Raw genomic sequence first — 16589 nt, 5'->3', positions numbered from 1 at the left:
GTTTCTCATGGCACTTAATAATCAATCAATCGTTCTTTCTTTCTTTGGACCACAGACGATCATTTTGGAGACTAGCATTAATATTTAGCCATAAAAGATTTACTTGCACACCGACACATTTTTTAATTTCTGCAATCCTACAACTAACTTGTTACAACATGTATCCCAGGCTCTTTCTCAAGACAGGTTTAAGACATCTTAAATAGGGGTTACTTTTTGACGCGATACACCACCTCCAGGTGACAGGGTCCACTCCACACACACCGACTGTATACTATATGTGTATTAAGACCGTTAAGTAGATTTAAAAACCAAGCAGAACAAAGGAAGGGGTCCAGTTACTGAGTGTGGTGAGTGCTCCTTAGATCATCCCGTTCTGTGGATGTCACATTGACTCCTAAATATATCACCTTTTAGGAGATAAATCCTGTTTTTTGTTCTTAACCTGGGCTATCTTACCACACCATGCAGATTCAGACTCTACTATGAACTATTTTATGTTGGCAAAGACAGAAAGGACTACTGCCATGTTGTTCTTTTTTTTAAATGATTGGTGAAGGCCCAGCTACTGTCACTTCAGTTTAGTTGTTAATTGATTTTTTAAAAGATTGATGCAACACCCAGTTCTCAAAACAACCAGAACATACAGTCACACATTAAAGTAAACACACATTAAAAAACAAAAAACCTTTCAGAAGGTATAAAGTTACTTTAGGAGAAACAACACGTGTAATTATTCCAGTGTTTACTGATGTTAAGTTCTTACCTTTAATACAGTTAACTAAACTGAAGATCAATTATATTTAACAACAATGATGTTTATAGTGCATTTGTTTACCACTCAACATGGAAAGTAACTCAATACTTTATCCACCCAAGTCAAACATCTGAGCACCTCTCCCACCACTAAGTGGCACTGATGGGTAGGTGATGAATTGAGTAAACCTGCAAAAACATTGTGGTTAATTGTTGATAATAGCAAGAACAAATGTCTGGTAAAAGTTGATAAAAACAAATAAAAATCTCCCACTTTAAACTTTTTTATTGTGAATTTATGGCAGCATGTGTTAAAAAGATTTAGCGTGGAGAGAGAGGGAGCTGAAGACTGAGTCCCACTCCTCCTCTGCCAGCACACATCTGCTGCTGAGGAGATGGGACGCTGATCCACAGAGGAGTTTAATGCATGTGCAGCATGGCTGACTGCATGAGTGTGGTGTGAGAGGGAGCGTGGACGAACATTTCCAATTGGAGAGTATTTGCCCTCTGTTTTGTTGAGCTGGAGTTTTCTTCTTAATTTAGGGTGATGTCCCAGTGCTGGTGCAGGCAGGTCCTGCTCGGTGTGGAACTGGGCATGCTGGTGGCGGTCCTGTTGGTCAGCAGTGCAGGACAGAGCCACGGCAGGAGGGAGGCAGGCTCGTCCTGCTACGGAGGGTTTGATCTGTACTTTGTTTTGGACAAGTGAGTGTTACTTTATTCAACTTTTGATATTCAGTGCATGACTCAACTGAGATTGTTCTGAAGACACAGGTGCAAACAAGAGGCAGCAATGGGCTACTTTTATGACAAATAGGTACTAGCTACTGTAGTATAATAGGAAGCTTTGAAATGATAAGCACATTTAAGTCAAATGAAAATATGACTGGTTTTGTGCTGGGTACAGACGTCAGGAATAATGTGTGTGACTTGGAGTCACAAGTGCCAACACAAAGCTCAGTTCTGTGAACACAGCTGGCACATGTTGATGTTTATTGTGAAATGTCTGCTTTCAGGTAACAAGTTAAATAAAGGTTGAATAAAAAAGGTAAAAGAGTAAAAACACTCAAGATCTCATGATTTCTTGTGGTACAGGAATAATTTAGCATTTTTTTTAAAACACTCATTGTGGATCTGCATATTGCTTTATTTATATATGGCTAATTTCATAGGGACAGTCTCAAAACATATAGACTTATATCAGATGCAAGTATCATAGTGTAAATGGCTTCTGGATCAATCAAATAGTAATTTGGTCAGACAAATAATGAAAAATGCCTGTCCAATCCTCCCACATTTCCATGGAGACTCAGGTGACTCCATGGCAATTTCTTCTATTGTTCTTCCGACAGTTCCAAACTTAAAGATATTCAGTTTACAACCAAATAAAACAAAGAAAGCAACACATCCTCACATGAAATCAGAAACTGGTTGGCACTTTTGACTTTGAAGTCAATGTGCAATTCTCTCCTTACAAAGGAGCATATTTCTAACACCCTGTGAGTGTAGACATCAGGGTTAGGTAACACTTTCCATTAAACTGAAGCCAATGTGAAGCTCCTCAGCAGGTCAATTCCAGTCATGTGTCAGTGTGTTGATGTTTTGTTGCCAGGTCATAGTAATGTCCTCCTGGATGGAAACTACATTTTGTGCTGATGCTTTTACTTCAATAATAAAGAGACCTGCAGGGATTGATGATTCATTAGACACATGAAAAAATATACAAATCAGTCTTAGTGACAAATAAATATCCGATGAAATAAATGCAGGCGATAACACTTTAAATCAAAGATAACTTTTTTCCACTGTGCTTCTTTCTGAAGTTCGGCCACATTTCACTGACAGGACTCCACATTTAGTCCAGCTCTGCTTCAGTCTGCAGAACCCTTTCTCCATTAGAGCCAGATGTTCCAGAGATCCCGAGTTTTTGGCAGCACATCTGCACTGGGACTCACATCACAGGATAAATGAAAACATAACAGAAAGGGAGAAGAAGAGGTTTTACATATTTGTCTCATAATTCACTTTAATTGCTGACTTCCGCTTTGAAAGCGTCTTCTTTTATTGTTAATTGAGTCCGACTAGAAATTAAGTTCAGCTCATTCGAAAAATTACGTGGCACTTCTCAATGTTAGTTTCTGCAAATTCAGCAGTGAAGCCACAAGAGGAAAAGTGAAGCATCAGCACTTATAAGAAAACACAATAGTTTAAAATGAACCAGCTTCTCTGTGTGAAGTGACACAAAGACAAAGGATAAACAAATATATTATAGCAGCTACAGCATTATAAATCATTCAACTTAAAACTAAGAGGAACATTAAATGTGCAGCTCTTTAGCTAAAACGTCTGCACAGAAAAGGAATAGGCACAAATTCAGACAATTCAGAAAAACTGCCTCTCAAATGTGAAAATGTTCTGCTTTTCTTTGTCTTAAAAGATAGTAAACTAAATATATTTTGGATTTTAAGTTATGAAAAAAACTAGGAAGCAAATGTAAAAAGATGTTCTGTATTTTTATCTCCTAACAATTTATGAGTGATATTCCGATTTGCTGTGTTTGTGTCTACACAGGACTCATGGAATGACACGTGTTATACTATTACATGACCTAACAAATATAGAAACTAGATAGCATTAAGAACAGCTTCTCTTATGACTTTCATTGAAACATCAAAATAAGCAAGTTGTATTCTTTGAACCTTTCTCAGGTCTGGCAGTGTGCAACATCACTGGAATGAGATTTATTATTTTGTTGACCACCTGGCTCACAAGTTTATCAGGTAAGTCCACACAGAAACGTCAGATTTGAAAGACAAACAACATATTGTTAAACATGACAGTTGTCTCCTGCTGTTTTTTAGTCCTCAGCTGCGGATGTCTTTCATTGTATTTTCAACAGAAGGAAGGACTCTCATGGCACTGACAGAAGACAGGTGCACATGCACAGCCTCATGCAAATTTCATTTACACGTCTGTTGTTTTTTCCTTAGTTTAGTTAAATGCAATCTGTGCCATCTCCTTGAATTTAAAATAACATATACTTTATTATCTTCAATGATCTCAATGATCAGAGAGCAGATCCGGGCCGGGCTGGAAGAGCTCAACATGGTGCATCCGGGCGGAGACACCTTCATGGACAAAGGTTTTCAAAGAGTAAGCCATCTGTTCAATCCATGAGAAACATATCCTGCTTGCCCAACAGGATAGCATCTAACTTTTCTAAATGAGGCCAATTTAAATTTATTACCACTGACGCCTCTAAACTTCTTTTTCAGGCCAGCGAGCAAATATACTATGGGACCGGAGACGGTGAGTAAAAAACGCTTTTAAGCACTTAATCATGACTTCTAGTAGTAATAAGTACATTTTATCCATTCATCACCACTCAATTACAACATGTGTTGGAATAATCAAAAATAACAACCAAATCACAGCTGCTCTTTCCATCAGATGACAGTTATTTTATAATATTCTTGAAAAAGTAATGGATTTCACTGGGTGAGCAGGATGTTGTGTCATTATTTAAACTGCCATTCCCTCTCTGTTTCTGACTCTTAGGTTACCGGACAGCCAGTGTGATCATCGCCCTGACGGACGGTGAACTGAGGGAAAACCAGTTTGACCTCGCACAAAGAGAGGTGACATAGGGGTTAAAACAAAATGCAGGGTTTTATAGTTTAACAATGAGTCAATGTTCAATAACAATGAATATCTCTTAAACTGATCATTTTCTTCCAAAAGACAGTAATAATATTACATATTGTGACTTTTTCTTCATCATGTGATCATGCATCATTTCACTTATATATTCCCCACTTCAAAATCATGTAAAATTAAGAAACTTGAAGCATAAATTAACATTTGAACTACATATGGCAGGAAAGCTGTTGTTGTATTATCCTGTGTGTATTGGAAACCAGGGTTGTTGCCCTCATGGCCACATGACTCTGCAATGTCACAACAGATGTTTTCCAGCAGCTGTCAAAGTCATAACATAACTGAAGGAGGCGTTTCCAACTTTAAAGTTGCAGCCCATAAGGTGCAATGAAAGCTGCACCTTCTTCCCAATAGTTCATTTACTTAGCTTGACTCTTCATTAAACGGGGACCATACACAACAAATCAATAATCTTTGAATCGTTCTCTTTTGCAGTCCTTGCCTGGCTTTGCTAAACCATTACATACTCTCTATCACACTAAATTATACACACACATCTATGAGTATTCATCAACATATGAATACCGACTCAGTCATCAAGTACAACTGTAAAAGGACACATAATGAAAAAGCTATGTGTTGTTTAATGTCTCAGGCAGGCAGAGCTCGCCAGTTGGGTGCCACCGTGTACTGTGTCGGGGTTAAAGACTTCAATGAAACCCAGGTAAATTAATCTGGTAGCCAATAAAACAGTTTATCGATGCATGAATTGAGCAAGCCAAACTATGAGACTTACAATCAGTTAATCGTCATTGACAGCTTTCAACGATAGCTGACAGTAAGGACCATGTGTTCCCGGTGAACGATGGATTTGAGGCGCTACAAGGAGTCATTGACTCGGTAATTTCATGTCAAAGAAACATGATTGAATACTCCACTGCAAAATTGGATCTACTGTACCTTGAGTTCATCTCTTTGTCCAAATTCTTCCCCTTTCAGATCCTGAAGAGATCATGCATCGAGATCTTGGCTGTAGAGCCGTCCAGCATCTGTGCAGGAGGTACACACAAACACTGTATTATAAAAAATGCTGCGTTATACAACTCAATTTAAGATATTATTTAACTGAAAAGTGACATATAATGTAAAGTTTACATCACCAGATTACTTTTATGACAGGCTTCTTTAAAAATACACATGGCATTACTTTTTGCAAAGAGAAATGACTTTTATCCCATTTCAGAATCTTTCCAAGTGGTAGTAAAAGGAAATGGTTTCCTTCACACCCGAGACGTACAGAAAGTTCTCTGCAGCTTCCGCATCAATGACACCATTACTTTGAGTAAGTACATGCTCCAATGCTCTACTGGATTCCTTTTTGTAGGATGTATTTATTTGTGACTTTTAAACTCTTATTAAATAACAATGTGTAATATGAAAGGACTAATTCATAGTGACAAACCCACAGCCAATGTTCACATTAATCTGCAGTCCCCTCAGTTCTAGAGAGTATTTTAATGTCTTTCAGCTCTTTGTTTTGAGTTTATGGCTCACAGTGCGACCTGCTCAGACCCAGCAGAAGAGAGACAAAGTAAGCAACTATTTGATGAAAATAGCAGAGCATTTAGCAGCTAAAAAGACAAATACTGGTGGAGACCAAAACCAAGCTAAAAGGAGAGTGCAAATTGGATTTACTGCTATCGGTTTTTCAGACGGATAAGTTCAGATGAATGCTAATGTTGCTGTGCCTGCTTGATGTGTCAACAGACAAATAATAAACCACACATAGAAGTCCGTAATATAAAACAGGCCATATTATGTGAAATGTGACAGCAAACAATAGGTTATCTATTCAAAAGGCAACATTACTATAGAAGAATTTAGTAAGTAGACTTTCCCTGCATCCTCCGTTGTCCACATTTTATTGTGAAGTGACTGACAAGGCAACAACCGTTGCATGTTTGAATCCAAACTAATACAAGGTTTTAATCAGCAGCCATTTACAGTGCTGTGCAAAGTTGTTTTTTTACAATAAAGAAGGGGATGGGTTAGGGGTGAGCAGTTTATTGTCGCTCCCAATGATTTAAATCCCTGTCGGCCCTGCTCTTAAAAAAACCATCAACACCATCTTCCCCTCCTTTCAATCAGCTGGTATAACACTCAATGCTTCTCAGATGTCTGGAGGGGAATGTGGATCTCATCAGGCATGAAGCACTGTCTTTGCACACACTAGACACTCACTCAGCCAGGGTAAATAAACCGCAACCCGCCCCAATTTGCTACTTTTTCCATAAGGGGAGGAAGTCCAGGAATTTAATAACAAAAAAATAGTTTGAGGTTTGAATTTAGTGAAGTTTCATGACTGCTAGAGAAAAATCAAGCAAACGTTTTCTTTTCCATCACTTTCACTACTCTCTCTTTCACCAGTTATCATCTGTAATCAACCTTTGTATGTAAAGTTTATTACAGCATGATACAAATGTTCATTCCACAGTGAAAAGACCTTTGGTGGTGAAAGATACCTACCTTTTGTGCCCAGCTCCTGTACTGGAAAAAGAGGGAACGTAAGTTATTACTTAAGCGTTTACAGATGAGGATGTCTGGGTTGCATTACATAAATGATCATTGCCCCTCTTTTTTTCCCACTTCCATTTGTACAGATGTGCCACGCTCCACGTCAGCATGAATAATGGCCTGAGTTTTGTATCAAGCTCCGTCACAATTACTGCAGTCACGTGTGTAAGTGCAATTTAAAGCAATTCAAACTCACACAACACTTATGGTTAGATTTATTCCAACTTCAGTATACACTTTGGCATTTTGTGACTCATACCATATTGTATTTAGGTTGAAGTATTGCGTGACAAAGTATTCTTTTAAAGAAACATCCTGTCACACATGTATGCATCTTTAGTAACTTGAGGTTCTGACTGTGTTTTATTTCCCATTTTATTATTGTTATAGTTTCAGTAAAAACTGTAGGCAATGTATTGAGCTGTGGGGTAGTCCAGCAAATAAATGCTTACAATTGTCTAGATGGCTCGAGACAAAAGCCTGAATGGGAGAATGAGAGAGATCTTACATTAATCCTCATAATTGGACTGATTTTTGACCTGGAGAATTGTTAAGAAAAGATCAATTCTCAATCAAAGTTCAACCCAGATTTATGGCCTCATGGGTGCACTGCAAACCCTGGGAAAATAATGTCTGGCTTACACAATCCTTGTGAGCTTTGGGTCCAAATACTAATACTCTTAATAATAAAAATAGTTTATTTATCTTAGGAATAATTTTCTTAAGCCACAGAGGAATATTTCATCCTTCAGTTTATCAGACACTTTCAAATAAACATCTGGAGAGAATGGGATCAAAAGTGAAATCTGTAAAGTTTCAAAAGCTGTCAGACTTATGAAGTAATAGTTTTAAAGTAAAATAGTTTCTTCTATGATGCAGTGGAGCACAAGTTTAAAGTTGCACATGATAGTAAAGTACCTGAATTGTTTTACCAGCACTTTCTTAAATTGTTTTTTCTTTTAGTCTCCTTCTAAAACCTGTTTAAATAGTTTCAATTCAACAAAAGTGCAACACATTATCTAAATGTATATTTTAAAAGCAACATGTTGGTTAGAAGAGTTCTGTACTGGTTTGATGCAGTGCAGTAAAACGATCTTACCCTGGTGATGTCCTGTCTCTTTTTCCTGCTCTATAGTCTGATGGGACCTTTGTGGCCATAGCGTTGCTCATCCTGCTGCTCCTGCTCATCGTCCTCCTGCTCTGGTGGTTCTGGCCTCTTTGCTGCACCGTGGTACGGCAGCCATCTTGGATCCTCTGGATGAACAAAAACATTTGTTTTTATGTCAGGTCACAGCATTATATATTTATTTTTCCTGATTGCAGGTCATTCACGAGCCACCCCCTCCAGTAATAGAGGACAGCTCTGTAAGTAGTTTATATTTTTCTTGCACCCTTTTTAATTTCATAACAGTAATTATTATCTTGTTTTTCTCGCAAAGTCTCATGTTTTTGCTTCTTACATTTTGTTTTTAAAGGATGACGAAGATGGTTTTCCCAAGAAGAGGTGGCCCACAGTGGACGCCTCATACTACGGAGGACGTGGAGTCGGAGGCATCAAGCGAATGGAGGTAGAGAGAGAGCAGAAACCTAGATAGAAATTAAACTTAGTGTTTGACTTTTAAAACAGAGTTCCATTCACAAAAGTGATGTTTTTGCAGCCTGTTGCAAAGCCGCTATGATCATAAGTGATAATTCTTACATTGAACCAACATCAAACCAGCAAATGTTTCTTATACTGAAGATGCTTAAGTAGTAAATTCTGTTTCCTTGCTAAATTAAATATGGTTTTAAGTATGAGAATGAAATCCACTGGATATCTGCATCAGTCAGCTAGCTCCAGGTTCACATAAGAAAGACATGGCCATCTTGATTCTAGCTCCTGCTTACTTTTGAAAAGATCAATCAAATAAAGCGTCAATCCAAAGTGGAACAGGAAAAGAGTCATTCCTTAAAAGAGATGAGAAGTCCGTGCTGGGAGCGGCTGAGTCACTTTTTTGTTGTGATTCTTAGGAGAGCCAGTGAGAGTCAAGATGAGGCCAAGATCTGGCCAGTAAACTGCAGAGACGACAGATTTACCAAATGCCAGGATGTGCGCTCTTTCAGGGAGCTTGAATGATTTGTTCGTGGTTGTTACAGGAACAGCAAGTTTCTTTGGTTTTCAGTAGGATAAATAAAGGTGCCTATTAGTGGAATCTTGCGGAAAGGCTTGGATTTTGCAACTTGAGATGTTAAAAGGCAAGAATGCTTTAAATTGTGTGGAAAAGAAGAAATCATGGGAAGGAAAAGACAAAATCCTAATGTCTGGAGATTTATTGTGAAAAAAGACGAGGCATTCAGATATCCGAGCTACCTGATACCCTGAGAAATGAACAGAAAGTACATGTCCCAAGGTCACGATATGGGTCTGTGTCTAGGAGAAAGAAGGTCACTCTCTCGGTGTGAAATGCTTTACAGACTGTAAGTGCAGCCCGAGGAGTCTGTGCCGTGAACTTAAAGAGGAACCACTTCCAAACAGAGCAATGGAAAATATGCACAACCTCATTTAAGTGCTATTTCTGCCAGGTTTAAACCTTCATGGCTTTTCAGTGGCAGCAAGGGAGTAAATCTGAGTAATGATCTTCCAAGGTTGCTTTGAAAGGAATGGTTTCACTCCCGATGTGATGGATCATTCTAGTCGTTTACTTTGTTTTTTTTGTTGTTCTCTGATCATTCAGGCTTTGATAATGCGCTCCTAGTGAAACATTCTTTACATGTGGGAAGGCAAACTATCAGTAGAATGGGTTCTTATGCTGAAGATGTAGTTTTTTGCTAGAAAAATAGGTCTCAAAGTAAATGCTGCTCTCTCAGACACTTGAGGGAAAATCCCAAACTTTGGAAAATAAACGGCAACGGAATAAAAAGTTGAGGCAAAGGAGCCAACTTCTGAGGACTGGGTTTAATTAGTCTTTATGTGGATATGCAAGAAAAGAGGTTTTTTATTTATGTAGAAATAAAGCAGCACGTTATAGCTAAGATCGACATCATTTACAACAGATGAAGTCATTGCAGATGCACTGGCATAAAATTGGGCTGCCTTTTTCCAGTTGATGTACATTTCCTTTTCTTATTATCTTAAATAATTATTGTAACAAGACTAAGCTTCTCTCAGTCTAAGTGCGGTATTCAGGCACAGCTGTGGTTTGAGCTAAATGCTATAGTTAGCATGCTAACATACTCAGAAAGACAATGCTTACATGCTTATTTTTGCCACTACAGTATTGAGCATGCTCATTTTCACTATTTAGACTAAATGATAAGTACAGCTGAGGCTGATAGCGTGTCATCAATTTAAAGGTAGGATATTCAGTCATAAAAAAAGTGTGGGACACAAAACATGTAACCAGTTGATGGTTGTAAGAGGGAAGTTTAACAAACAACAACTATCCATACAATAGTTGTTTGAGACACCTATCCAGAAACCAAGCTCATAGTAGAACTGGAGTAAAGGTCAGTAGATCTGTAAAGTGAGATGGACTTTGTCTAGGAACAAATAATGTTTGCACAAAATGTCACAAAAGTCTTTCATGTTTAGTGTTTGAGATATGACAGTAAATATAAACTAATAAAATGGCTGACTCCGATCAACTATTCCTACTTTAAACTCATTTTGAACACGTATTTTCCTTGTCTGCGTTAGAGCGCTGATAGCTTTTGTTTCTATTCAGGTCCGATGGGGAGATAAAGGCTCAACTGAAGAAGGAGCTAAACTGGAAAAAGCTAAAAACGCTCGAGTTGTGATGCCCGAGGAGGAGTATGATCCACCGAGGCCTTACTACCAAACGCACAAATCAGTGCGCCCACAGAAGTGGTACTCTCCTATAAAGGTGCTCAACATTTACTTTTACTTCATTGTGTTATTAAATATACTTAAATTGACCAAAAATCTAATTGCTTCTTTTTTTGAGAGTTTTTATCCACATAGCATAGTTTTGCCCAGTTTGCAGTTAGAGAACTGTTGGAAAATGTTTTCCATGGCATGGATCACATAATGTTACCATATGTAATATACTACAGTATGATGTCAATTCCAGATGTTTTGAAACATAAAGACCTCTTCGTTGTTATGTTCCTGGGGATGATGTGTGACCAGGAAATAGTTAATAAAAATGTGTTTCCTAGCATATTAGTCAGCTGGATGGATGCTAATAAGAACCAGACATGAACTGAGCTGAGCCTTTATAATGGAATCTGTTGCATAGCAGTTATTTCCAGCAAAATACTTTCTTTGTTTATCTAACAGTCTACCATAAAGCTTCCTATACAAGATCAAAAGAAAGACATCTGGAGCAAAAAGTGGAGCAGATGCCGTCTGGCAGAGAAAACAGACAAAAGCTGCACTGAGGGACACTACACACATATAATGTTGATAATCTGTTTGTTATCAGAGATCACTCGTATGATATGCTGTGTAATATTTGTACTGTCATGCGTGCTAATCTTTCTTCAGGGCAAACTGGACGCTTTGTGTGTATTTCTGAGAAAAGGCTATGACAGAGTGTCTGTGATGAGACCTCATCCTGGAGACAAGGTGAGAGACACGCCAGAGATAACAGAAGAAAGGGAAATATGCTATGATACTTCCTCTCTTTAATGAAAAACAGCATCACTTCTGTTAAGACAAGAACGCATTGAAACTGAAAACAAATCAATAAATAGGATAGTTAACCAGATATGTCAGGTTCTGGCAGGAAGACGTGAATGAATTTGCCAGATCTTAAAATTCATGACCTCTCGAAATGTGGAATAAAGGAAGGTTGGAGCGAAGGAGGAAAGAACAAAAAAAGAAAAAAAATATGTTGCATCTGCATGACATTAAAAACATGTATTTCATGGACTTTATAGTCAAAGCTGCATCAAACTGATTTCAAACAAACCTCTCAGGAGGTATAGTGAGTAGACAAAGGTAAAAACAACCGCAGTATTGTTTCTGCAGGAACACTTGTGTGTCTGGAAAAGTCATTTAGAGTAGATCCTGCTCCTGGGCTGGCAGGAATACAATTTTCTTCCATGACACTCAATAACAGAGGAATTTCCTCTTTCCATTAGTTGAAAGCTGTACTCTTCAAAGCCTGCCAGTCACTGTGCCACAGCAGAATCAGATTCATCTTTCATGGAAAATCTGCAGATTGTTGTCTTTTCTTTTTTTTCTACAATGACCTGAGAATTCTTTGTGTTTCTCTTCATTACAGGGCAAGTGCATACACTTCACCAGAAGTAAATCCTACCCTACTCCTCACTATCCCATCTACAACCATCCCTCCACGCCCGTCTACACTTTGCCCCACAGTTACCAGCGTCGTCCTTCAGAGGGCAGCCACACATTCTTGCCCCCTTTGCCCACTTCAACACTCCCCCCTCTGCCGTCCACTCCTCCCCCGTCCTTCACCACCCTTCCTGCGTACACACCCCCTCCCAACAGAGCCCTGCCTCCTTCCAACTTCAGGTCAATCTCTGCACCCCCATCTCCAACCGGCTCCCTACCGCCTCCTCCTCAGGGTCCAGCCCCGTGCAGAGCGCCTCCTCCGTCACGCCCTCCTCCGCGCCCCAATCATGATGATGATGATGATGATAATGATGATGATGATTATGATGGTGATGATGATGATTAAAAAACTGAATGTTGAGAAGGATCCTCTTCTCACTGTCCAAACAGAGTGACTGTTAAATGTTGCCTTGAGAGGCTGCAGCTGATGAGTGAATGTCAGTTTTCCCGCACAAGTGGCTCACGCATGATGTGTCATGGACTATGACTTGAATTTTTGAGTCTAGAAAGTAAATAGTGTAGCGAGCACAGCTTTGGCTATTAAATGTTATTGGAGCTAAGCAATGTATTCATATCTTAAGAACATTTCTTCCAAATATCTGACATATTGGTCAAGCATTGCAATATGCTATGGAGTTGCATACACTTATATTTTAGTCTTTGCTTGATGCAAATATTTTCACCTAAACAAATAATAATGATGAGTATTAGCAGCAGGATATCTGTTTGCTCAGTAACTGTGTCATGTGTTTTAAACATGCAAGTCTGTTTGGCAAGTGCTGTTTTGGGAAATGTATATTTTGTAAATGAAAATTCAATAAATCACATAAATATATAATTTACAGATTCATGACTGTAATGCATTCAGGGGATTAGTTTAATTAGTAATGGGACTTTGGCCTAATTTTTGTCACTCATGTTTTATAATGTTTCAGATGTGCTGATGGGGATATATTTTAGAAGTGTTTCAGTGTATAGAAATGGGAAAGGTGTCCATACTCCTAGACTTAGGGCAAGTAAACATTATCTTTAATACAGATTAATGGATTAATTTATGGTAATGCATTTGCTTAAAATAGATTTTCTAGATTTGCGAGTATGTTAGCTTTCAGAAACACATTTGGGAGCTATCCACAGTCATTAAGGGAGAAAGCTCTGCCTTGTCTTACCTGGTTAAGATCACCCTGGACAGCTGCATGCAAAGATATTTCTGGTCACCACAAGTTACTTTCGGGAAAACAGGAGGAATTTGCAGAGAAAAGCACTTCTGGGCTGCTCTGCGTTCCTGGCTGGCACTGCAGGAAATGAGCAAACAGCTAGAAGGTGGATGGATTAACAAAAATATGAATCACATAAAATTATTATTATGTACAACTTTTCGGGCAAAACGCGCTTGGAGCTACAATTTTTTAAAACTTGACTTGCAGAGGTTAAAATTATGCAACAAGCCAAGAGTATAATTCATCTTTGTATATATTTTCCATGTGCTTTCCTTTCGTTTTTTCTTTGTTGGTCCAGTGAGCTAATGGAGGCGTGTCTGAGAAAACTGCCAGAAGCAAAAGCATTCACAATCCAAAAACCCACAATCCAAATAAAATAATACCGTGGAGATCAGGTAGAAATGTTTACACATAATACCACTATTCAAAGTCCTTCTGTACGCAGTGAAGAGGCAGTTTATGTAAACAAAACATGAAATAATACCTGTTGAAGAGCAAAGGTGAGTGGAGCATTCAGGTATGCCAAGTTAAAACCTTGGGGGCCACTTAAACGTATTTTAGTCTGTTTATTACTTTATTACTGTTTTCAGGTTAGCAAAGTGGATCCTTCTGACCTTCAAACATGAATAACAGATATTCTCTCATCTCCAAAGGTACAATAATACAAAACATTGTTAATATACTACGTTTGAAACAAGTAACTTCAATATTTACTCAGTAGGAAATAAGTAATATCCTTTAAACAATCTTAAACAGTATTACTGCATATAGGATTCTCAAAACAAGATCTTAATTTTTGAGCTTCCTTGAATTACTTTTAAGATCGCCAACTCCTCTAAGTTCTGAGTTTGTACATGTAACATCAGGAAAATCACCTGTAACCCTCAAATATGTTTAACTCTAACTGAACTTGGCCAGTGGCACATGTACCTTGGTGCACTAACAACAGGAATCACACACGTCACAGCTGATCAGCTCCACAGACACATTATGAAACACAGCAGCTGACTCAGCCTTGAACCAATTTACAGGAGAGCCTCAGACTTAACTTTTTCCATTTACGTATACAGATCCTGACATGTTTACTTCGATCAAATCAGTTCATGACCTGGCTCCCTCTCCACATTTTCCATGTCACCTACCCTTCATTTCTTACTAATTCACATAACATTTTGCATATTCTTGGATAAAAACAAGCAGCTCATCTTTCACACAAACTCCATTTCCTCGAGTAGATAAAGATTTAAGCTGTAACTCGCAGGTTTTTGCAGGTTTATTAAGGGTCCAACATAAAAATGGCTTGTGAAATAACAAACACATTCGTATCAAGTGTTCTTTTTTCCATTTCACCTCAGCAGATTACATTTCTTAGGTTAGTTTTTTCATTTTGATTCATACCACATTATGCAGATATAAACAAAATGCTGAGGTAAAATGGAAAAAACACTTAATACAAATGTCAGACCCTTTGGCCTCATATTCAAAGATAAGACTGCAGGGAGCAAAAACGTCTTGCTTCATCTACGACACGGAGGAAAAGGGATTTATTAATCCTACTAAAGTAAACCTGTCTCAAGTCAATCAAGACAACAGAGAGGAAACAACATCTTCAAGACCCTCTGGTGTTGTGACTGTTGTCTCCCTAAAAGAGGCTGACATTTTAACGCTCAAACTCTAGAAAACTTTAGACCGGAGAGAGTAACTACATCGCATAACATGTTGACTGGTCTGTCTGATCATAATATCACATTGCTGGTAAGGAAACTAACCAGAAAACGACTTGGAAATTCTACCATAAGAAATCAATTTTATGAGAAAATTCCTAAAAACGAAATAGTGAACTTGGAGAATGCTATAAATCAAATTGACTGGTCTGATCTTCTAACCAACAGAGACACTGAAGTTAGCTGCAGTACTTTTTTCTCTACCATTAACGAAATAAGAGCAAACTTCACAAGGAAGGTGAAACAGAAACATGGACAAAAGACCACCCTACCATGGCTAAATGACACTCTCTGGCAACAAATGAAAGATAGAGATTCTGCTTTAAAGAGGGCTCTAAAATCAGGGCATAGTAGTGACCGGCTTACCTTCACAACTCTCCGAAATAAAGTATTAAGGAATCTAAGAAAGGCTAAGGCAGATTTTTTTATTAGAATCATTAATGAAGCACAGGGAAATGGGAAACTTATTTGGGAAAATCTTAATAAACTAATTGGTAGGAATAAAGAACAAAGAACAACTTTACCTGAACTTAAAATCAATGGAATATTGACCCAAGATAATGATATGATTGCAATTACTTTTAACGATTTCTTTATAAAATCAGTCAGGGAGTTGGCTCAAGGTATCCTAACTGAAACTGTGTCATCTATCCCCATTGATGATACTAAACCTATTTTTAAAATAAAGGAAATATCTGAATCAGAGGTTATCAAAATTATAACCTCCTTGAGGAACTCAAAAGCAAGGGATTCATATGGCTGGGATACCACATTTTAAAAATCACACAGGGATACACTTGCTTGCCCCATTGCTCATCTGATCAACCTGTCAATTAGGCAAAGCACTTTTCCAAGTTCATGGAAAACAGCAGTGGTATCTCCAATCTATAAGTCTGGTGATAAAACCATGGTGTCAAATTATAGACCCATTAGTATACTATCAGTAATCTCCAAGGTATCAGAAAAATGGGTGGCAGAACAGTTGAAAAATCATCTAAACTTGGGCCACAGTCCTTTACACCCAATGCAATTTGGATTTCGTACAAACCACTCTACAGATACAGCTAACTGTTTCCTCCTTGAAAACATCAAGTCAAAATTAGATGAGGGTGGTATAGTAGGTGCAGTGTTTCTGGACCTTAAGAAGGCTTTTGACACCGTGAATCACCAGACACTTTTATCTAAATTATCTTATTTTAACTTCTCAGCTGAGGCCATGAAATGGATGGAGTCCTATCTTATTAACAGGAAACAGAGTGTACATAAAGGTAATTCTTATTCATCATATCTGGACTGTAATATTGGTGTACCCCAGGGGTCAGTACTGGGCCCTATCTTGTTTAGCTTGTACATTAACGA

General features: G+C 38.2%; 1 protein-coding gene across 2 annotated transcripts; it reads left to right on the top strand.

Moving 5' to 3' along the window:
• The first annotated feature begins 1158 nt into the window (after positions 1–1158).
• antxr1b (ANTXR cell adhesion molecule 1b) lies at positions 1159–13124 on the top strand. Of its 2 annotated transcripts, none has more exons than XM_063890307.1 (18): positions 1159–1458; positions 3462–3533; positions 3615–3686; positions 3825–3906; positions 4029–4062; positions 4312–4391; positions 5066–5134; positions 5230–5310; positions 5410–5470; positions 5654–5752; positions 6905–6974; positions 7071–7149; positions 8120–8215; positions 8308–8349; positions 8460–8552; positions 10689–10847; positions 11471–11551; positions 12213–13124. In XM_063890307.1, exons 1-18 carry the CDS (start codon positions 1304–1306, stop codon positions 12630–12632), a joined length of 1845 nt encoding a protein of 614 aa, XP_063746377.1. In that variant the 5' UTR covers positions 1159–1303; the 3' UTR covers positions 12633–13124. The 2 variants fall into 2 exon arrangements, with proteins under 2 accessions (XP_063746377.1, XP_063746378.1); XM_063890308.1 differs by having other exon boundaries at positions 1233–1458; positions 3653–3686.
• Positions 13125–16589: the final 3465 nt, after the last annotated feature.

This window comes from Eleginops maclovinus, chromosome 8 (assembly GCF_036324505.1).
Source record: "Eleginops maclovinus isolate JMC-PN-2008 ecotype Puerto Natales chromosome 8, JC_Emac_rtc_rv5, whole genome shotgun sequence".
NCBI classification, from domain to species: domain Eukaryota; kingdom Metazoa; phylum Chordata; class Actinopteri; order Perciformes; family Eleginopidae; genus Eleginops; species Eleginops maclovinus.
This window is presented reverse-complemented; position numbering and strand designations above follow the sequence as displayed.